The sequence below is a fragment of the Idiotropiscis lumnitzeri genome, chromosome 1 (assembly GCF_059441095.1).
Source record: "Idiotropiscis lumnitzeri isolate Australia: NSW breed Sydney's pygmy pipehorse chromosome 1, RoL_Ilum_1.0, whole genome shotgun sequence".
Taxonomy (NCBI): domain Eukaryota; kingdom Metazoa; phylum Chordata; class Actinopteri; order Syngnathiformes; family Syngnathidae; genus Idiotropiscis; species Idiotropiscis lumnitzeri.
This window is the reverse complement of record NC_142391.1, coordinates 32,187,388-32,211,918: the sequence shown is the minus strand read 5'-3', so window position 1 is coordinate 32,211,918 and position 24,531 is coordinate 32,187,388. Positions and strand designations below refer to the sequence as shown.

At 42.0% G+C, this 24,531-nt stretch overlaps 1 protein-coding gene across 6 annotated transcripts in view; it reads left to right on the top strand.

Moving 5' to 3' along the window:
* grid2 (glutamate receptor, ionotropic, delta 2) overlaps positions 1-24,531 on the top strand; it is a 444,752-nt gene that overhangs the window by 380,976 nt on the left and 39,245 nt on the right. For all 6 annotated transcript variants that reach the window (XR_015843122.1, XR_015843125.1, XR_015843126.1 and 3 more), the window contains exon 14: positions 22,769-22,935. Coding sequence is in view for 2 of the 6 variants with exons in the window: in XM_088295450.1 (XP_088151576.1) it covers positions 22,769-22,935 (167 nt within the window). In the remaining 4 variants the exon portion in view is untranslated. The remainder of the gene's footprint in view (positions 1-22,768; positions 22,936-24,531) is intronic.

Here is a 24,531-nt window from a genome sequence, read left to right as displayed (position 1 = left end):
AACACGGCTGGAGCATTAGTGAGACCAAAAGGCATGACTAAATATTCAAAATGTCCAGGGGAGTCTTAAAGGCTGTTTTCCATTCATCTCCCTCCCGCACTCGCACCAAATGATAAGCGTTGCGAAGGTCTAATTTGGTGAAAATCGCGGCTTTATTGAGAGGCTCAAAACAAGGGTCAATGAGGGGGAGCGGATACTTATTCTTAATCGTGATGTCATTTAGTCCTCTAAAGTCAATGCATGGTCGTAGGGTCTTGTCTTTCTTGTCCACAAAAAAGAATCCAGCCCCAAGAGGAGAGGAGGAAGGACGGATAATACCGGCAGCCAAAGAGTCACTGATATATCTCTCCATGGCCTCCCTCTCGGGGCGCGACAAGTTGTAAAGTCTACTAGAAGGTAGGGAAGCCCCGGGGAGTAACTCAATGGCACAGTCGTACGGTCTGTGAGGGGGAAGGGAAAGTGCCTGAGACTTGCTAAACACCTCCAAGTCGTGATATTCAGGGGGGACCAAAGCAAGATCAGGGGGAGAAACAGGGCTACAAGGATAGGATGTTGGAGGTGCAGAACGCAAACAGTGTGCATGACAGAAAGTGCTCCAGCTAACTATGGATGAGGAAGTCCAGTCTATGTGCGGGTTATGAAGTTGTAACCAGGGTATTCCAAGAACTACAGGGGAAGAAGGAGAAGAAATGATTAAAAACCTAATGAGCTCTTGATGGTTACCCGAAATGGTAAGAGAGAGTGAAACAGTCTGGTGTGTAACAGTACCTAGGGGGCTTCCATCGATGGCGCTGATCGGCCATGGCGAGTCTAAAGGGGACATGGAGAATTTAGCCTTAGTAACAAATTCTTTGTCAATAAAATTTTCATCCGACCCTGAATCAACCATCACTTTAAGTGAGACAGAGTAGTTGGGGGAGGAGACAGTGGCATGCAAGTTAATGCGACGAGGAGGTTCAGTAGAGGTTCTAGTGTCACTCACCCTAAGGCAGCGTTCTGTGGTATCAAGAGGACCCCTGGGTACGAGTGAGCACTGATTGATAAAGTGCCCAGGCTTTCCACAGTAGAGACAAAGGCCCTGCGCAACCCGCCGGGCGCGTTCCTCCTGGGAGAGGCGTGTTCTGCCGAGTTGCATGGGTTCTTCCCTGGCAGAAGCAGGCATCAAGGTGCTTGTGAAAGGCTGTGCGATCCGTCGCGGAATGGCCGTGTGAGGGGAGTTAGGGTGGGCAGGTCTGGCACTCCGACGGCGTTCTCTGATGCGGTTGTCAATCCGAATCACTAAGGAGATTAATTGCTCGAGGGACTCAGGCTCATCCCGTGTAGACAGTTCATCTTGAAGCTCTTCGGACAGTCCGCAAACGAAGGCTGTTCTCTGTCCTGCCTCATTCCATCCTGTTTCAGAGGCTAAAATCCTGAACTCTATGGCATATTCTGCAGCTGACTGCGAGCCCTGACGTAATGCCCATAGTCGTTTGCCTGAAGACTCGGTACGGAAGGGCTGATCAAAGACTCTGCGCATCTCCTCAGAAAAAGCAGAAAATGATCTCAATGTTACTGACTTTGACTCCCACAAGGAATTGGCCCACTTCCCTGCTTTTCCCCGAAGCAAGTTAATGACATAGGCCAGCTTGGCGCGATCATCCAAAAAAGCGCTAGGTTGTTGCTCAAAAACCAAGGAACAGTTTACTAGGAATTGGCCACAGGCTCCTACCTCCCCAGAATAATGTTCAGGTGGCGGAATGTTGGGTTCACGGTGAAAAGGCACAGCAGTAGCGGATGAGTCGGTCACTCCTTGATTGGACGTGTGGGCCGGAGTGGGTGATGACGATTGTGGTGGGGCGCTGGATGCCATCTGGGTAGTCAATGAGTTGACGGTGTTGGAGAGGATCTGAATAGATTCCATAACCTCCCTCAGGATTTGGTCGTGTTGGCCGAGCAGTGCCCCTTGTGCCCTCATGGCGCGGTGGATTTGGTCCTCCGGGTCTGCTGGGTCCATGATGGTCAGTACGTGCTGTCACGTGTGGAGTGGGGTTTGGACCCAAAAGCAGACAGGAGACGGAGGTGGCGACGTAAAAGTCTTTATATACAAAATTCCAAGTACTAACAAGCAGGCCTGGATTCAGAACACATGGAAAATGGCTGACATCCTCACACGAAGAAAGCTTGACGTACTGACGATGTGTCTCTGAATAACTTGCTCTTAAATACTCAAGGAATCAAGCCAACATGACATCATAAAAGACCAGAGCATAAAAGACCATAGCAACTGTGTAGCAACGGCCACATTAAGGCATATCACAACATCGATGATTTTAACAGTTTCCAACTGGTGTGCAAGGTGCAGATAGATAAAAAGATGCAGAGCCAGGAAAACCGTTAGTTTAGGATCGTCTACCTAGCTCAAGTCACCGATTTACTTATGTGCCAAAAAGGCCGAACAAATAGGAGCAAGGCTTCGGGCTGAGCCCGCGAACAGCAAATAAACGAGTTTTTCAGCAAAAAAATCTCCAAATGCAGAATCGAGAAATATTCAGGTGCAGTAATTTTTAATTTGCTATCTTTGGATAAATCACCACCTTTCGTCAATATGTAATTGTTGTTTCTCTTTTTCCTTTCAGTACAAGCACTTTGCATGGTAGTAAAAGAGGGAAACTCTTTTCTTGTGCACACATTTTCTATGCTGTGCTAAATATTTTAATAGTTTATTTAGGAGTATCAGAATGATGTTTTCAGTTTGTCTTGTGTAATTATTTGCATTTGACACCTCATTTCAACTTCTCCGTCATCCCTTTTTATAGGGTACGATTGCACGCTGAACACAATCCCTCCCTCAACCCCAACCGCTGGATTCCAACAAGTCTTGAATGATTAGGCGTCGCTATGGAATTGGTCTAATCTTTTTCCTGATCACCGTAGCCATTCTGCCAAATTGGTGAATGCTTATAGTGTCACATTATACAGCTCCTGACTCACGGTGTCCAAATTTATGTAGCAGAGGTGAAGAAATGACGGCACTTTTTTATCATAATTTCTGAAGTCATTATGCTAAATGGGCAGATGGTGATAAAGGGTACATTATGGGAAAGGCAAATGGACTTGTCACAAAATTAAGTTTAACACGGGACAAGTGAGTCACTAATGTTATATGCAAATGCACTACGTAAAAAAAGTTGAATTAACATACCCGTGCTATAAGTGATAAACACTCGCCGGACACGTCATTAAGTGTATCGGATAAAGGGATTCGTCAATTTTTGTCGAGCGCTGGTCCTCATTTTGGGCGCTCCTAACCTGGAGCTGATCCCAGCTGACTCTGAGTGAGAGGTCTGTTACACCCTGGACTGGTCGCCAGTCAATCTTTGAATTTAGACAATTCAATGCCCAGCATGGGCACGCTTATCTTGCTTGTGTCACTGTCACCGTCCTTTTAAACGCATCCTCCTGCCATTGAGCCATCGATCCAAGTTGCCAAGGTTACGCCGCACAGTGGCCATCTGTGTTGCTGCGACAGTACCAGAGACCCCAATCCCGCTTGAGCCTTGTCATGAACAAAGGTTAATTTTGAAGGATATCTGGCGTTTCTCAACTTAAATCGGAAGCGACGACTCTGATTTGATTCATGAAAATGAGCATCTTATTTATATTGTTTGTAATGCTTTATGTTGGACGCCAGTGAAATCTCTGCCGAAAGCCGCCTTGATATACATCTGTCACTGCTCCTGATTACGACCGTGCACAATATCCTCCGCAATAATTCGGCCTTGGCTAAGACCAAATGCCTTTTTGGCATTTCTCTTTTCTACAAGTGCAAATCACCCTGACGGCAGATGGAAGAAGAAAAAGAAGAATCTGTGAGAGCGAAAACTCCCATTCCTGCAGAGTGTGATAGCTCATTAGAATTCCACACAACGAGCCCAAACAGCAAACATATTTCCCCGCTGTTACAATCCTCTGGTTATGTGCGTGCGATGACTGCGTTCCTGTGTTGAGACTCAAATTTGGGCTAACGACGAACGTAAAGGAGCAGAAAGCGAGAGGCAAGGCTTCCTTTTGAAGAAGCGGCAGATTGTAAATATTGATGAGGTATTTTCGAATAAGGCAGTGATTTGTGTCAAAATGGAGACTCGGGAAAAGGGAGTCGGGAAACCAGCACATCACTGCTGGAGATGAGATGGGATGGGATCGCTGCTCTAGTGAGCGACATTGTTTGCTGTTTAAAATAAACAAAGCCAATAGAAAAGGCGAGCCAGAAGTCTGCTTATTATGAATTTTGTTGGATTTGGATCAACTCTCTGCGTTCTAACTCATCTCCGACTTAAAACGGCCCAAATTACTTTGTCATATCTTCCTTTCTCTCGTAATGTTTTGAACTCCTGTTCCAAATGCAGCGTGATATTAAGCAGATAGAGAATTTGTGCCATATTGTCGATGTAGCGCAGGAGTGCTCATTACGTCGATCGCGATCGACCAGTCGTTCGCAAAGGTAGTATGTAGATCGCATGACATTAAAAAATAGACGTCAGCCCATCATTATCCGTCATGTGATTGATACGGGGCACTCAGTCAGATGACACCTGACACATGGGTCACCACGCATGCGCAAACAACGGTGCTAAGTGCAGCACAACTAACAAGCTAGCGAGTTGGTTACCTCCAATTTTAAGCCCTCGTTTTATTCTCTTGAACTCAAGGGGGGTATAAACATGAGTGGGGGTGCTGGACCAAGTAAGAAGACAAAAACATATCACTTTAATACGGAACGGGAGGAGGAGTTGTTTTTCACGATGACATTTTCAAAGTACGTTTGCGTCATCTGCCAGTCTACCATCGCAATACCACAGAATGGAAATGTGGAGCGGGATTTTCGGACTGTTCATGTAAACTATGATACAGACTTTCCGCCGAAAAGCGAGCTGAGGAAGAGAAAGGTGAAGAAATTAAGAAGCCAGTTGTCAGGACAGTAGTCATTTTTCAGACAACATTCTCTCTCTCTGTCTCTCTCTCTTTCTCTCTCTCAGTCTCTTAGTCTCTCTCTCTCTCTCTTAGTCTCTCTCTCTCTCTCTTAGTCTCTCTCTCTCTCTCTCGCTCTATAAATTTGCATTTTTATAGTAGGTAGATCATTTTTCCTTGGTCATTTTATAAGTAGCTTGCATGCTGAAAAAGTGTGGGCACCCCTGATGTAGCGCAACTTCCCATTGCCAACGTATTGTTCTTTTTTAGACAGCACCCACAAACCTCTGTTGGGAGAAATACTCTCCCCGGGGTCTACTCAATGTAGCAGATTTCACATTAAATGCATTTAGTCAAACTTCCCTTTCGATGAGCCTAATTTGCTGTTGGTAGCTGGCGCGTCTTCTTTTTAGTGCTGATTTGTCATCTGTTTTCACTGCCTCTCCCACATTTTACTCTCTAAAACTACTACTTAAAGTGCCTCTTACATTTGTAATAATTACAGCATGTGACACATCTCTTACAGTCTGTGTAATTAATTAACTGTAGTTGGGATTGTGCAGATATGCTTGTGCATCTTTTCAACGATTACAACTTTGTATATTTCCAAAACAGACTAGACTGGGCTTATCAAGAGAGCCTGGCCGAGATAATTCAGAAATGGTATAAACGCAGTGTTTTCCTCCTGGGGTACTTCACTCTATCTGACTTGTATTTTGCTATGATTTATTAGCGGGATGGGGAAGGGAGTGAAACACAATCACTAAGAGAGAGAATGGAGTGTGAGGGGAGTGCATATATTATCTGCATATTTTAATAGAAAAGTGTTATTTCCATTTGCATTCTCACAAACTTTACATGGACCTGCTTATCATCAAATGGTTTGTTTAAAGTCCCTTTGAGTGTTTTTGTGTGTTCTGTCCAATACACACAGCCCATCTTTCAGACCCCAACCCAACATTTTAAGAGATGAAATCGCAGAATATTTGATGGCGTCTATAAACCTGCAATGGCCCCGCTTAATGCTCAGTGCTTGTAAAAGTGGCCCTCAGCCAAACCTTCTAACCAGCCGTTGCCCTCGATGAAAACGATTCATTTAACAGCGAGACGTCTTCCGTTGCTATGTATTGTATGCCCAAATAATTTTATATCCAAAAATGAAACATTATTTCTTTCCTCATAATATTGTGACTCCATTCTCAGGAAATAGTGAGGTTTTTTTCAGTATTATGATTTTACTCTTGTATAATTGGAACTTTTTCTCATAACGTTAAAACTTTTTTCTCCGCCTTATTCTTGACACTTTTGCTTGTAATATTCCATCCATCATCTGTACCGCTTCTCCTCACTAGGGTCGCGGGGGGTGCTGGAGCCTATCCCAGCTATCTTTGGGCAGTAGGCGGGGGACACCCTGAACTGGTTGCCAGCCAATTGCAGGGCACACAGAGACGCACAACCATCCGTGCTCACACTCATACCTAGGGGCAATTTAGAGTGTTCAATCGGCCTGCCATGCATGTTTTTGGAATGTGGGAGGAAACCGGAGCACCCGGAGGAAACCCACGCAGGCACGGGGAGAACATGCAAACTCCACACAGGATGGCCGGAGCTGGGATTGAACCCACGCCCGATGCTGTCTCTCACTGTGAGGCCATCGTTCTAACCAGTCGGCCACCGTGCCGCCGCTTGTAATATTTCTATCAACTATTTTCTCAAAACAACTACTTTATTTTATTTTCACGTAATACATAATGATTCAATTCTCTTGCTCCTGACTTCATTCTTGTAATATTTAAAAAATATTCTCCTAATAATTACTTTAATCCTCATGTTAGAACTTTTCACTAATAATTTTACAGTTAAATATTTTTTTCGTTCTATTATATTATTCTCTCAAAATGTATATTTCTTCTCGAAATATTACATATTAATTTCCAACAATGAAGATATTTTTCCTGATTACATTGTACGTCATCCATAAGCGTTAGCTTGATTTCCTTTCCTTCTCCAAGGCCATTCAGGGGATAGTTTGCTCAATAACAAACATTGACGCTCCTGAAGCAGCCCCTAAAAGGCGACGCGGAACTTAAAAAAACTTCCAGGGGTTGTCAATGATAAAGTGTTTATCCAAAATAAATGACCACTCGCACTGTGACGCTGATGTCTGCTAGCGGTGACGGACCCGAATGTACTCGATAGCAAAGATCCGCAAATCTGAACGGTGAGTGCTTTGTTGTGCTGTTTATTGACCAAAAGCTAATTGCTGCCTTGAGCATTGCTGTTACTTTTAACACCACCGCAGTGGCTATTAGCCATGGTGGAAAAGATCCACACCTGCCAACCACCAGCTGCCTCCTGAGACTGAACAAAACTTAAGCGGAGCTAAAGTCCGAAAACTACAACCAGTCGCTACCGCTTCAGTCTGGGTAAGTGGAGAAGCGACTGGCACGGTGGTTTTTCATTTGTGGCAGTGATCCTGGTTTGTTGCTCATATGAATTTACTTTTGATAGAATATACTGATATTGGTTGAAGTGGACAAGAATCGCAATGTGCATTTGAATTTTGGTGGCGATCAGTCGTTTCAGACAACCTAACTGACTAAGCGAGCAATATTGCAGAGTTTGCCTCCCTGCTGTGACGTGGACAGCTGTGACGGAAAAAAAAAAACAAAAGGCGGCGTGCCAATTTGTCCTAAATCTCATCGCAAAAAAAACTTTCCTACAAAGTCTTTTAGCAGGATGAATTTTAGTACTGATGTCATTTTTACGTGCTTACCTATTTATGTTAAGTTCAAACAAGCTTTCCTTTAAAGTTGTAATATATTTACGATGGTAATTTTTTCCCCCGACTTTATGCTCAAAATATTACAACTCTATACATGTAATAAAATGACATTTTGCTGCTACTATTCCAGGCGTAGTTTTAAATCTTTCAGATTTAAATCATTCGACTTTATTCAATTAGTATCTGTATTTGTTTTCAAATGGGTAAAAAAAAACTATCCTGTATCTGCAAATTCTACCAGATTTTCACCAGCCATCAGACAAACCTTTGTGGAAATTGGATGTGTGTTTTTTTTGCTTAACGCATTTACACAGCCTATCAACAGATTGAATGTCTTTGCCTTATTTCTCTTTTTCGAGTCCAGCTATTGCTCCAAAATATATAAATAGAGTTATAAGATTAGTTATCACTATTTGGCAAAGCATGGGAGATAACACACTTGGTTTGTCTTGGGGGGGGCTGAAACGAGGCAGGACGCAGTAATGTAATTAGTCCAATAGACTACACAATGAGCCTTATTGGCAATGTTTGACAACAGGATTAATTTGAGACACGATGGCCTCGACTGTAAGATAAGAAATCCGCTAGCCTGACCGAAGGCGAAGCATTCGATAGCTATCTTAATTCCCGAGATAAAAAGTATGAAAAAGAAGAATGGACGAGGAAGTTTCTATTGGGACAATATCCTACACAAAGTCCGTCTTGTGCCCTCATTTGTCTTCACTTTCTCGAAGCCTTCTCTCCTCCTTTGTGCTGTCATCTCTCTTTTGTTTTCATCATCTTCCCATTTACCACTCCTCTCTTCTCTCACTGCTGGGCTCAGAGCCACGGTCAAGGTGTTCCTGCAGTGCATCCATCTTTCCCTTCGCCACTCGCTCTCTGTCCTCTCATTTCCTCGTGGCTCACAGGGCAGCCACGCCAGGCGTCTTTATCTGTGTCTGTGGAGGAGGTAACGGCCCGGTGCCAGCTACTAATGGACTTTTTGGAAAAAACACACCTAGCCATACATCACATGGCGCGGAGGAAGGCGTCGGCGAGCCAGGCCGAAGGGAGTGTGGCGTCTGACACACACGCAAAAAAAAAAAAAAAAAAAGTTTGACAAAGACATAAAAGGAAAAGTCAAACCAGAAAAATGAATCCTAATGTGATCAATAATGTGACTCCAGTCACATTTGCTTGGTCTGTCTGGAAACCACAAGGCAAAAATCTCATAAGCCTCGCTTTACTTCATCTTTAACTTTGTAATGAGGGTGCAGTGAGTACAGATATTATTAGGGATGAGCATATACAATGAACCCACGCCAATTAGCGATTTACTTCACATCTGTACCTATCTGTGTTTTTTGTGCTTTATTTTTTAAATAGCACTCCAAAAGGCCACAAGATGATGCCAAAGAGCAAAGAAACAATTGTTGTCTAAGAAGTGTTGATGTGTTACAACTTAGAGACTAAAATCTTATTGTCAGGGAGGAGTTAAGTTTAGCCTGGGTTGTTAGTGGAAGGTACAAAGAGTTGCTACATGTGCAAGTAAATGTGAATGCACTTTCAAATGCACCACCCCCGTCCTCCCACAATTCAAAAAATCCATAAGCCATTTATTTTTATGCTTAAGATTGCAAGTAAATTATATGAAAGTGTTTTGGGATCATAGGCTTGAGTCGCCGCCCTGGCGAATACAGTATCCACTAGTAAAAGATATATAGATTTTTTTGCAACTTTTTTAAGCATATAATCGCAATCATGTTTTCTATGCCATATAATTATGACTTTACCTTCCTTGACGAATGTAATTGTGTAATATGATGACGTTTAGATCATATAGTACGGATATATTCTGAGAAAATTTTGACTTTATTATTGTAAAATTAATACTGTTTAATTCTGATAATGTCTTTTGGCTCATATTATAATTTCCGATATTTTCATTGCAAATGTTTAAGAACAGGATCGAGATATAATTAATGGTGAGTTTTATTTAGGATTATAATAGGTTATTATTACCCTAAAATTATAGAATTTTACTCGTAAAATTTTGAATTCTTCAACGAGCTTATTGCCACGGCGGCTATCTCTAAGCAAAATGACTGTATTCTTCACGAGACACTAAATGCCCAAAATGTCACTGAGCTATGTGAGGCTCATCATTAAAGTAAATTCATCCGTCTGAGCTGTCGGCAAGGAAAAGGCTTCAAGCTGTATCTGTCAAATTAGATGCATAGACGCTGCTTGTAGAGGAGAAATCATACAGTACAAATTCCGTTCTGGTTTTCAATATAAAGAAACTTCTAACATTAGATACATTTATTTTATGCATGTTACTCATGTTAATTGAACGGCCCGTTTTTATCTGAGGACATAATACGATGAATGCTCTTCAGTGTTTGCTCCTAAACCTGCTGTCTCACCAGGAAAACTTTCTCTCGGAGCGTTGCTTTTTCATCATCCGATAACAGCTAGCTGAGGATCGGCGGCGTAGTCCTGGTCAATGACAGAGCTGGTCACTTTGCAATATTTTGCGACTGGCAATCAGCCAGCTCAAACATCTCGCACAAACAGCATATTGTAAGGAGCGTAGCACCATCTATTGGTACAAATACTTTACTAAGGCAAAGGAGGCTATTAGGAAGTTCCTATATCAGGCTTTCACGCACCTGTAATATGCATTCTGATTGTCCAGTGTAAGGCTAATACTTACAGAATGAACAGAGAAAAGAAATGGAAAAAACTGAGTTCTTTTTTACAGTCAATAGCTAAGGATGAGACACACACAAAAGGAAAACATGAATAGGTTAATTTCTTAATGGTGAATTGTGGTCATGCTGAGGATTTTTGTTTAAGAATCTTCATGACATTTTGCAGGGGTGGCTATCCATGAGGGTGTACAATGAATTGCCATTTTTAAATGATTGTTTGGCAGCATTGTCTGCGCACTACTGAGTGCCATTCCGTCATCCCCCTGAGAAACACGAATCCTTAAAGTTCACTCCTAAATTGGAAGACACATTTCACAGAGAGAAGTCGTGACCTTTAATACACAGGCACGCATCCCAGCTGGATCACAAACACCATCAAAGTGCTTCCAAATCACCTCGCCGAGCTTCTTATTGGCCCATTTGGCCTCAACAAGTCAATGCAGTCCAAGTTGATTTGCATTTTCATTACCCCTCTACGCACAGAGGCACGCCAACATCACACCCCAGCCAAAACCTTGCGTGATCCACCTCGGCCGTTTCACTTACGACCTTCAATAAAGGTAGAAGGGAAAACGTGATGCAGGTGAAGAGAGAGAACTACATCTTCGCCTCTCACATGCTCTTTAGTAACCGCGGCTGTGTGTGAATTTCCGATATGGACTTTTTATTTTATGATTGAATGTTTTGCTTTCTGCTGCGTAGAAGTGTGATGCTATCATTGGAAGCACAATACAAATAATCCGTCAAAGACACGCCTTCAAATCTCAAGTCGAGAAACCGATATGAGAGTATAGTTGAGAGGCGGTGAAATATCTCTTTATGTGCGCACAAAAGGAATCAAGTTGTCTTTAAGAACAAAAAGGGGTTCAGAATGATGGCTACGTATCCCGTGCAGACCTTATAATAAGAATTAACAAGCAAAGCATGGTCGTAGATGACCGCAGTGTATCCCACTTGACTGCATATGGGAAAGGACAGACAAAGTCGTCGATTCACTTCTCAGCTGTTTACGGAACACTGGGAAAAGAGGCAAAACAAAACAAAACAATCACTCTCACATAGGAAATGCTGTCAGCCGCATCCTACATTCAGACACTCGCACGTGGACTTGCTTAGATCAGACGTCACGCCATTCTGCTCTGCCCCCTAAAAGCAAAAAAAAAAATCTAACAGGCACGATAAAACATACACATTTTTCTGTGCAATCTTCTGAATTTTTTGTCTGTGTTCAGTGTTAAGAAGTTCAAATGTGCGAGTGGTAAAGCATTTTTTTTTTGTCTATACTGTAGTTTCAACATTTCCACCTATACAGGGTGGGTCAGGCAGTTCCATTGTAGCAGTCAGATGGAGTGGAATGATTAAAAACAACCGTAACCCAGAATGAATCAGATTACGAGGATCCATGAACACTCATTCAGAGTCCAGCTCAGACCAGCTCTGAATGTTAACACACTGCAGAGTGCATGCGCTTTTGTGTGCCAGGTGTTCCATTGAAGCTAGTCACTGACCATGTGACGAGGACGAGTGGACTTTGCAAATGAAATGTTCCCTTGCCACTTGGCAGGTCCTAATACTCTGTGTGTGTGTGTGTGTGTAGAGGGGGGCATTGTGTGAGGTCTCGTAGAGGTCATGACTCATTGGCGTGTTGTTGAAACGATGTGTGCGGAACATTGCACCCACATCAATGTTTTATTCCACCCATGAAGCCTTAAGCTACAGCTAACAGCCCTCTCTTTTATTTCTGGAGGGCTTTAAAAAGCCCGCATGGGTGGATATTATGGATTCAAAGTCGAAGAAGCAGGAGAAGAAAAAAAACTTTATGAGTCCCTGAAGGCGCAATGAATTGTTTTCCACTCTTTTATTGACTACACAAGGGCCAACAAAAACAAACATTACAGAATGTATTCCACTGGAAAGATTGAGGATGCTGCGCAAAAATACGCACCCCTCCCCCAGGAGTTGGGGGTTGGTTCCCATGCCAAAGGGTACGCGTCAAGTGATTTGGCATCATTCCAGCAAAGCAGTGGGCAATTCAATAAGGGTCCACCATCTATCAGTAGTAAAAGTGTGTGAGACAGACTTATAGAGTGCGACAAAATCATCAGCAGTAAATTTATTTGCTTCTGCTTATTCGAGGTCGGGTCGCGGGGGCAGAAGTGTGAGCAATACAAAACAACTTTATTTATATAGCGCATTTCACAACAGCTGGAGCTGTAATAAAGCGCTTTCCATATGGTGTCATATAAATTAGTGGGTAATTAGCACACAAATTAAAACCCATAAACACATATACAATAGATACCAGAAGAAGAGCTGTACTGTCACAGTTGCATGTTGAGTCAAAAGCTAAAGGATAAAAATGTGTCTTCAAACAAGTTTTAAAAGTGGACAGAGAGGGGGCTTAGTCCTCGGCACCTCCAGTTACATTTGGTCCGCAGACCTGAGGCAGCGGGCGGGTGCGTAGGGGTGGAGCAGCTTGGAGAGGTACACTACTGATGAGGGTAGGAACCTTGCAGCTCAGCTCTCTCTTCATCACGACCGACCGACACAGAGTCCATCTCTCTCGCTCTCTCACAATGTGACTTGCTACAGTTTGTCAGTTATTGCGGACGAACTTATTCCATTAGGAAAGAAATGATCATAAATGTGGTGCTGCAGAGATATGCTTGACTGACACTGGAGTGAGAGACACAAAGTCGACATTTTAATTCACTGCTCATCTTTTTTGACACTCAGCAAAAACTTCAAGACACCCCCCGGCCCCCGTTTTTTTTCAGTCTGCTGTCATTAGCTCTGAGAGGTCGAGCAGCTCTGTAATCTGCAACGACCTTGAAGTCGCTCGCCAGCCCTGCGTGTTGGGGGCGGCGAGGTGACAGACACGGTTGACTTTTGCCTCTTTTAGTGGAGCCAGCGTGAATGACTGACTGAGTGGGCAGGGCTAGGGAGCATCGCCATTGGGGGAAAAAAATGGGTTTGCGCGTTTGAAAGTGGGATTGATGGTTGAATGGATGGACAGAACCGTCTCATCACCCTGGGCCGCTCTCCAACTACATTAAATCATAGTGAAAAAGAATGTCTTCGCTGTGCACTCCACTCTTTTTGTGTAGACTTTACACTTAATTGTTTCAATATATGCACTTGCCGTACTTGAAATGTATGCTGAAATCACAATTATAGTATTGTTGCTCGACATAATGGAGATGGATTTATGGGTAGAAGGTTAGATAGATTGGCAGAGGGATGGATAGAAGTGACAGACAGACAGAATACCTAACACACCCAGTTTCATGTCTCAAACCAATTGGTGATTGTTTACAATGCCCCAGGACTGGAGGTGGAGCCTAAATGTCGCTTGTGATGGAAAAGAATGTGCTGCCAGAAGGATTTCAATCATGTGATTTGTACTTTTTACGCCAAGTTGATGGTTAATATTGTGAAGATTTTTTTCAAACATTCAAAGCTATAAAAGCATTTTATTTGTGGAAGCAGCACTTCACTGGAACTGTAACGGAGCGCTTTTTAAATGCCGTCATATAAATTAGCAGGTAATTAGAACACAAATTAAAACATTGACAATAGATTCCAGAAGAAAAGCACAACAGTGACAGTCTCATGTTGAGTCGAAAGCTAAAGAATCAAATTCAAGACGCAAATACTTCCCACCGCCACTGCGTTGACAAGTTTACAGCAAGTCAAAAGTAGAGGCGATGAAACTAGCTCATAAACTTCTTGATGGAAGAAAGCAGATAACAACGGGTTTAATTGGTTACATAGTTTCACACTTGACGGGTGGACAGGTAAACAACCAATTAAAAAGTATGTTTGCCATAGTACGTTCCCTTACATTTTGTTTTTACGTGCTCCACTAATAGTGAATTAGGTGTGTGTGTAACAAAACCATTTTGAAAAAGGCAATATCCCTATTGGTTACTTAGTTGGCTGATTGGTTTCTTGATGAACTTTTCTCTTGTTGCCAGGCAACAGGATACAAACAAGGCAGTCGTTCAAGAACCCTGACCCCTAAACGCACATTCTCGTACATGTGAATCAATTAAGATTTCCAATTCAAATTCAAATGTAGCAGTGTGTTCTTTGCGGAGGCAAGCAAACACAAATAAAGAAGTACAATCAAATAAAAGGAAGATGAAAAGAAAATAGAAAATTAATGATTTTCTTGCCGCATCCTATCAAGGTTGGAATCTTGGTTTTGGCTCACTGATCCATGGCGGATGATCTGTCTTCCACATCTGTCTCCAATTACTCCTCACTTCCACTATCATATCTCCCGTCGGCATAGCGGGGGGTCTGAACAAACATTTGCATATGATGTGACAAAAGTCGATGTATTTATCTATTTACTTATATTTTCTTACATTCCCACGCTTCCAGAAGAAACGGTGACGACTAATGAAGGTAATTAAACAACAAAGCCAACCAAAAAAAAAAGGATTGAAAGACAATTGAAGAAGTTGTCAGATTGCAATCTCAGGGGGGATGGAGCCGACTCGAGCGAGCAGTCGGACAGAATGCCTCAAGAGGTTTGTTGCCACCTGCATACAAGGCTATTATTCGCCTATATTGGGCTGCAAGTATCTATTTGTTAATTTCTTGGCTTTTTAAACATTTGTTTTATCATAATTGTAACCTCCGACAAGAGAAGAGTGTTTATCGTCTGTTTTTGTGTGTTTGCACAAAACCACTGTTGGGCAGGATATTTATGAGACTTCAACAGATCTCATGAGACTTCATCTTTTACAGTTAACTTTGCAATTGTCTTTAGCTTCTCTTTTGAATTTTTGCTGGCAAAGAGGAAAAGTGTGATCATAGAACCAGAAATGGAATGTAGGGTAAGGATAAATAAAGATTTCAGTATTTTAAGGTGTCATCTAAAATTGTAATAATGCAAATTTGGCAGCATGGTGGAATAGTGGTTACCATGGTTTCCTCACAGTTGCGACCTTCAAATGTGGGTTTTGAAAGTGTTTTTTCTAAATCTAATATTATAGCTGCCTTTGCTGAAAGTCAGAGTCCACCTTGAACTGGTTACCAGCCAATCATCATTCATGCTCCCATTCACGCCTACTCAATCAACCGAGCATGCATGTTTTTGGATTGTGCGGGGAAGCTGCAGTACTCTGAAAAAAACCCATAGAAGTTGAAAAGTGCAAACAAGAAGTCCAGGTCATAGATTCCAACCCTGAACTTTAAACAGTGTTAAACTGTGAACAATTTCTCTGTAATGCACACTACCGCCACCTTCAGGACTGCAGTGGAATATTATTGCAACTGACAATAACAGCTCGGATGAGCGTGGGGAGGAAATGTAATACTATTTATGCATTTTAATATTTGAAATTGAGTACCACCTGCTTTCCAGTACACACGAGGACAAGTACAAAATAGGAAGAAATGAATATGGCACGCACACAGCTGAGTGTCAGACAATCCTATCAAACATAGTATAGGGGTCCGCATCAGAAAAGTCACAAATAAGACATTGAGATGGGGCCAGTAGTGGAAAAAGTGATTGACAGCAAAGGCAAAGACAAAATTGATCTCCAGGCATGGTAGGTCTGAGACTCACGAAGGGACATACTGTGTCTCTGCTGCGCCTTGATTGATATTGCTTGCCCCTAATCAAATTTTTATTCAAATCTCTGCTTGTTTCTAGAAACCTGACGGAATATTCGACCGGGGAGGGATCTGTACTCCCTTGATTTGTTAAATTGGAATTAAACAAAGGCAGCAGCAGAGTCAGCGGGATGCAAGAGAAAATGATCCAAAGGAGAGGCGAGGTTAGGAAGATGCTCGGAGGTAGAAAAAGAGGTTTGATCTTGCACTGTGTGCTTTTGAATCAGGAGCAGTCGCTGTGAGTGTTGGGAGATAGGGTGTTGTTTGAAAAGAAATCAGCAGAAGTTGCAATAATTTGGGAGCAATGCTGGAGCCGTATGCTTCTGTGGCCCAAGATGTGAAGATATCGCGATGCGAGTGTGTCTCCGGGCAGTTGCTCTTTTCTTTGACGCGTCTCATGTTGCTCTTATTTCTCTGAATCACATGAATCAAAGTCATAAAGGAGTGATGCAAGATGACAGGCAAACAGGCGCAAAGCCAAAGTAGACTTAAAGTTCAGACTTTATTGGGCAAATACTTGAAAAGTCACTATTTTGAACTTTTTAATTCTTTATGATGCAGTATCCCTGTCCATTTTTTTTAAACTCTTAATCAGTCCCTAATTTATGGATGGCTCAATGATGATGATCATTGTCTTTATTCACTGGTTAGCTGGGAGAAATTTCGTGTTCACCAAATTTGAGGACTTCTTCAGAGCAGCCGCCATATTGTGGCAGTCATGACCACCTCTCAAACTAGTGCAAGTCGGTGACAGGGATGTGTTTTCTTCAGAAATATTACCAAAGTTCACATCAACGTGGATGTCAAGACTTGCTTTATTCGATGATTGATAGTTATTGTCGTAGCAATACCTATAGTAGCAATTTGGGAGAGGAAATTTTTAAAAGTCAGCTAATAGAACGGTTACATTATATTGTCTCCCTTTGAAGCGGTTACATTTTGTAGTCCACAACAAAAATATGAAGCAATATGTCTACTTTACATACAAAGTTACATTTACGGACAATAACTATGCTGCCTTACTGTTATTTATGCACTGAATACTTTTGTCTGGTTTTAATATAGTGTATGTAGTATTTCATTTTTTTATTTTGTTAACAAAATTTGCACTCCAATTTTGTTGTACTTCCACTATACAGTGAATACAAAGGTTTACTATTCCGTGTGTTTTATAATACAGTGGTAAAGTCATAATTATAGTAAATATTTGTATGAAAAACTGTTTAATGCTATAAATATTCAACAAGTAAATTGAAAACAGTATGACGGTAAATGGATGTCTTTTTGTGCTGCAGGATCGCCTATTCTTACAGCGTTGTGTAAACAATTTCAATTTGCAACTTCGAAAACTATACACTGTGATTTCCGGCCCATAAAGCACACCTGCATATAAGCCGCAGCAGCTCTTTTTTGAAGAAAAAAAAATTATATATATATATATATATATATATATATATATATATATATATATATATATATATACACACACAAGCCGCACCAGGCTATAAGTCGCAGTTTTCTATGTTGAAAAAATGAGTTGTTGACTGCATGTACAGAACGGGTTTGTACTGTGAATGTACATAAAGGTACATAAATAGATTCTTGAAACAGTGCCTTTTAACACGGCAACAACTTTGCTAATTAAAACAGACCCGAGAGAAAAAGAAAAATCAAGATTTATTTAGCGTATTTTCTGAACAATAGAGCGCCCCTTTAGGCGAAAGAAAAATCCACAGAAAAGCAGCACCGTTGTATTAGCCGCATGGTTCAAAATCAAGGAAAAAATTAGCGACTTATAGTCTTGAAAATATGTTAGATATGTTATTGTTGTACATTGACCCCTTCCTGTATTTCGATGCAATGCAAAAGCTATCAAAAACTGCAGCAACAATAACCGAGGCTCATGGTCCGGGGCTGTTATTGCTTCATTAGATGAGCTACACCACTGCAACTCCCCCCAAAAAAATTAAATCATTTTAAAGTGACAAACAAGACAACCAGTATGTAAACAACGAGAGAGAAACAGGATTGCGTTAATTTACTCTGCTCCCCAGGTGGAGAGGATCAAAATTAAAAGAGTGACGCGAGTGATGGAAATGCAAGCGAGACACCGAAGCGCCTTCAATTTTGTGATTATGGATGTTAGTAGGTTGTCATTTGCGTGAGAGAAAACAAGGTCTGATGCAACGATTAGGATTCGTGTGATGTAGATGTATTGTCGAGCTGCTGGGTGCCATGTTGTTGCGGTTTGAGGGAGTTTTCAGAAAGTTTACCTCGCCTCAACTCCAGCCGTGCTACTGTGAAGACTTCGGAGTCAACACTTTTAGCAGTTCACTTGAGGCAAAAGTCAACTTGGTTCTTATGCCCACACAATAAAAGCGCTGAAAGCTCCCAAGATGCTACTAAGTGCAAACAGTATGGCCTTACACAAATATAAATTTGGGCATCCATTTGATTAAAAAATGTTGCTGTATACTCCAGGCATGGTTTGAAAATGTAAAATGTTTGCACCCAAAACACTTAATGACAGCACAATTGCGTGTTAGTCTTCATAAAAGCTATTTTAAGGTGATTTTGTTTGATTGAGGTGGGATTACCACCAACTCTGAGTCCAGTTCTATTCTTAATGCATGTTTTAAAGCAGTGCTTCTCAACCTTTTTTCAACAATGTAACCCCCTGTGAAATATTTTTTTCAGCCAAGTACCCCTGAACCAGTGCAAAACATTTTGGGGTTAAAAAAAAAAAAGACTTTAAACATACCATCAGCGTCTCCTTTCTTAAACTGTAGAACCTTTCAAACTTCATTTGTATTGGTCCACCAAAAAATAATCAACAGCGATAGTGAATGGCTTCTTGGCTTTAACTACTGCTCCCGCATCTCATCCTGAGATGATCTGAATTCAGTTTGCTCTCGTTACCAACGTGACATCCATGCTTTGTCTTAAGATGGTGCTGCAGATATGTGCTGGCTTTCATGCAACTGTTAGCAAGTTGCACCCCACAGCAAAAAAAAAAAACAGTGCCTCGGCTTTGTTGCAACTTGTGGGTGAAAATCCAAATAAAATATAATCTTCATCATACAACCGGAATTTTGCCGACTCTGGTTTGGCCTTTTACACTTGGGCCTCCGTTTTGTTTGAAAGACTTACTCTTGAACCGCAACTCCATTGTTTGTATCTTCAAGTGACGAGAGGTGGCACGTGACCATTTGGGTCGAATCATTCTCGTTTGGGGGAGATTCTGGGTTTTTAAATAATGAAATTGAATAACCTACTGAAAATAAAATTTGTTTAATGACCTTATATATTTCCTGAAACATTTAATTAATTCAATAATTATTTTTTTTAAGGATTTTTGCATGTTTCTTTATCTTATTTGAAATCTCGCATACCCCCTGGAGTTCCGTCAAGGACCCCCAGCGGTACACGTATCGCCTTTTGAGAACCACTGTTTTAAACAGTTGCACATTGTAGTTCAACGGACTCACGGGTTTCAGGTTAAACGAGGTGCACACACTCACCCTTTTTTTGTGATATTTTTTTTTTACATTAGCCAATCTCTCCCAAATCAAATGATCTTAGTTCCAAGGCTGACCTGTGATAAGCAGTATATTGTTGTTACAGGGCTTCCAGACTGAGTAGTAGAAGAAGGAATATAGACCACTCGGCTAACTGTTACCTAAACTTCCCATTGAAGTTGGAAACCCTTCTCCCTTGTCATTTTCACTGCGGTGACTGACTCAAGCGACATGTGACATAACAAGCAATTAACAGAAACCAGTTGCTGCTCTATATAAAACGCTGGAGGGGCTTAACTAAGCTACACAGATTTCTGACAGTGCTACAGCGCCATCACCCCTCTTAGCCCCAATGCAGCACAATTGTGAGTACATGTGTACACCACTTTAGTTCTGTGCTAGAGTTCCTACTTAGGAACTCAAAATCAGTTCTGATTCTAATTTGCGTAGTTCAGTCATCAACAATCGTGCCAGCATGCTGAAGCGATAGTTAAGCCTTCTTAAGTGGCCTCAGTCAAAGATGTGACATGTAGCAGGTGGCGGCATAATAACAGGTATGTTGTTTATTCAGTCTGCGAGAGACCACAGGTGTTGAGCAAATTTTATTTGAAGCGCTTTGTAGCGTGATGTAAACTCAGCAGCAGGTGATCGAACATGGATGTCAACAGTTTACCCTGCAAAATAACCCCATTGGAAAATGCCCTGCCGCCTGGTCACGTTCAGTATTTTGTTGGAGCAGTGGAAGGCTTCGGCAGCTGCCGCGCGTGTCCAAACGTTGTTCTCTTCAATAGAAAGCCTACAGTAACAGACATGTTCTTCCTTCTGCCGTCAACACCGCTGCTGCTCTGTATTTAAGATTCAAGGACATGAGCCTCTCCCATCTGTTGTTATTCAGGTTATAAAAGCAGTACCGGTAAACACATTGGCAAGAGCAATATAGAATGGAATGAAATTTGTATAACGCCTGCATTGATCAATGTGAAATAATGAGTTCATCTCAGAAGCATCACAATGAATGTTGCAACCTTGCTGCTATTTAATGGATCCAGTGAAAAGACTATTTTATTCTTAAGTCTGTTGCTGAAAACTGATCCATAAAAAAAAAAAAAAAAAGAAATCAGCTAGAAAGCCACTTAGTTGAGCACAACCCCCCAGGCAAGGTGGAAACATTATGGTCTGCATACAAACACTTTTTTTTTTTAATTGTCATCATTATGTGTACAAAACAGGCCAACCAAGTACTGTTTAGTGAAATTGTGAAAAGTGCTGTTTAACAGACTTCATCAAAATGTATGAATGATTTATTCTATGCAGTGGCTTGGCCCCCTTTACTGTCTGCCTCCATCCCCGCCCCACCGAGTAGATACTAAGCAATTCCTTCATAAGGTTTGTGTTGTAGTGCGTCATTGTCATGAGTTTAGCACTGGCTGACTTGATATACTGTTACGATGAAGAATGGCATTAAAGAAGCTAGCAAATGTCGCGTTCTCGTTAGGGTTCGTTCAAGGTCGCTAATGTTCGGCAGACGTTCGGCAGATATTGGCCTGTCCTTTTCTTGTCGCAAGTGTATTTGAACATGTTCAAAAGTTCCTTGTGACAAGAAAAAAAAAATCAACACTAAAACCTTTGGCAAACATCGGGCGAACATTTGGCCACGATTTGTGACCTCGAACTGGACCTATGCGAACATGTGATTTGCTCCATTCCTCAACAGTCGCAAATGTTCGCCACTCAGTGGAATAGCGGCTTAAGACAATTAATAAATACCATGAATGAATAATTCCAACAAAGCAATTTCTACTGTAGTGTGTGAGTGGGTGGGTGTGTGTATGTGTGGAGAGAGTTAGAGCAAGAGCGCATGTGTGTGTGTTCATGTTTGAAACGGTGCCCCTTTGACAAAACCCTTGGATCCAACCTGAACCCCCCCCCCCCCCCTTTTCCGAATATTTTTGGTCTAGAACCGCCACTGATTCGACAGTACAAGAACCTCCGCAGTTATGTGAAGTCAAGAATGATACAGTGTGCAGGATTGTGTTGTACATTTTTAGACCATCTCGGTTTGTATTCTGAGCGGAGATCGTTGATGGTTGTATTAGGAGAAAACAAATTCCTTTATCTGCATTTTTATTTGAATTAATTTCTGTATCTCTAGGCAGTGCATACAAAGCTTTTCAAACTTGCTCTTTGGGAATCCGAAGTATTCAGCTCCCTATCTTTTTTTAATAATTGCAGAACAATACTGAAAAGCCATGAAATTATTCTTAAAGAGTAAAAAGCACTTTCAAGTTAGTCTGAAAAGTTGTAGAGTTGAATGAAGTCCATTCTGAAGCCCTGCAGTGAATTATTGCGCACACACACTGAAACCGCTAAACACACACATGCCAACTTCACAGGACTACAGACTGTGAAATTATCCAATCAGAGGTGCTTGTCGGTTGGCAGATACCGGTCGGCACGCGTAGGCCAACTGAGGTGAAACACATGCAGTAAGCAAACACATAGAGGCTTTGAAAATTTCATAAAGTACCATTAAACTTTATGACACACCAAGTGAAAATAAAGGTGTTTGGAGGATTGGTATCAAAGTGTCACCGCTGAGTTGTTGGTTTCTTTACTTTTTAGTAGGCTGCATGCATCAACATTACGTGTGTTTAATGTTACCACGAGGCTGCGCCAACAACGAACTCGGTCGGCTATTATGGAACAGATGCTGATTATGAATTATCACACCAGAACAGGCTTGCCCTTAGCTTCTAATAACAACCGAAACAAAATCTATCGCAAAGTGGAACTGGATGTCACCCATACTTTGTACGACATTTGAGGCCTATGTTGTTGGTCAAAAGATTCAGCCGTCGCGGTATCACTTCACACGTACCCCGCAAAGGGGAGATAAAGTGAGCCAGTAAGCCAATAACACTCCTGCATTTAGAGTCGAGAGGGAGCGATAAGCTGTGAAGTTGTTTTTCCATTTAAATTTGCTATCTCAGAAGAGAAGAATAACCTTGCTGCGGTGCGCTTATGAAATATTGTCTGTGATGAATTAGTCCTTGGCGGCCGTCTGGAATGTGTGTGCAGCCCCCGATCCATCTTATCTCGAGAAATGTTTCAATCATTCACTCACAAAAGATGTCCCATGTCTTGACGTAGGCGCCAGGCTTTTCTAAAACGCCATCGATGTTTTATTTCAGGTGAAGTATGGCCGCTTTGGCTTCGTGTGGGATGCGGCGGTCCTGGAGTACGTCGCCAACAACGATGAGGATTGCTCCTTCTACACGGTGGGCAGCAATGCGCCGGACCGCGGCTACGGCATCGCCATGCAGCACGGCAGTCCCTACAGAGACATTTTCTCCCAGAGGTACGAGTCACTGCTTCAAGGCAACACTCGGTGGCATCATTGTTTGTTCTTGAAAGACACAATTGACATGCAAATCGCTCTAATTCTACTTCACAACTGCGGCCGCCCCGCTTCCGCGGCTAGCTCTGTGTAAAAATGAATAAGTTCCCCGAGATGAATTCTCATATTTATTCTCTCCTTGTCTAAAGGTCAAACAGGTTTTCCATCAGCACTTTAAATTCAGTTTGACAAAATAGAAAATGTCCGCTCTGATAAAGTTCTGCCTATGGGAATGCTTGAAAATCATCTCCTTAGGCCAGGCGGCGACTAATAGCAGAATAAATTGTGTATTCTGTATATCTTCCAGGAGGCAGATTGCATTCTCTCAGCCTGTGAAAAACAACGTTGCTTAGCATTAGCATCAGCCTTTTCTTCACTGAGAGGCACACAAAAGATAAAAGGCTACTGCTTCAACATGTAACCTGTCACACACTAAACAAGATAACCTTGTTAATTGGAACAACAGCTCAATCAAATTGCATGTGATTGAGAAAGTCCGGAACTATCGATCATTGATCGGATTAATCATACATATCCCTGGCGTCACGGCCGGCTCGCCCGTTATAGGCAGATGTACTGTTTCTGTAACTAATTACACTTATCTACAATAATATATTTTGTCATGGTATTTTTGTCGATTTTTCTGCTAGATCTGATTCAAATGCAAATGCACTTAATGCACCTCATTAACGACCGACCACTGTCATATCGTCAGCAAATTTGACGATGGTGTTGTTTCCATGGGCCGGGCTGCTGCCTTAGGTTTAGAGAGCGGACAGGAGAGGGCTCAGCACGCAGCCCTGAGGGGAACTGGTGCTCAGCGTTCGGGTGGGCTGAGTGTCCCCGCCTGGGGTCTGTTGGTCAAAAAGTTCTTAATCCCGGTGCCTGTGAGGAGCGGGAGGCTAAGAATGTCCAGTTTGGAGATGAGGATGCCCGGGATGATGATAATGATGATCCATATAGTGAATTACAAGTAATATTTCTTGCAAACTGCCTTATTTCATTTCCCGATCTGGTTACAAGCTATGCCGGGCGGTTTTCTTATAGGTCCTCAGATGCCTCGTAGCCCCGCATTGCAGCTGCAGTCGTATAAATCCAAGGCTTTCTTGGTGGCCTGTGCATGGAGTGCTCGTGTCTTTATACCACAGCTTTCTCTTTTAATGATTGTGCGCAGGGATCACGACAACAGCAGGGAAAATATAAAAAGCATCTTATCATCAGTGGACTGTCACGGTTCTATTCAATTTCTATATTCTGTAAGCTAAGTGATGGATTTTTTCAGTGGTTAGCAAACACGCATCTGGCATGTTTTGAAAGAGAGACTATCCCTTGACGAGTGTTTCCAAGCAGAATTATGTTGCTCATTATCTGGATCAACACGATGCTAATTAGAAGACCATATAGCCAATTGTTCTTTGACCATACAAACCACAGAGCAATCGCACTACTGTTAAATTGTGTGCACAGCTCTATTATGAAACACCACTGATTAGCCTTCACATACCTGGTGCATGCTTAACTGGAATAAAAAAATAAATGAAAGTTGAGCTGTTTCGT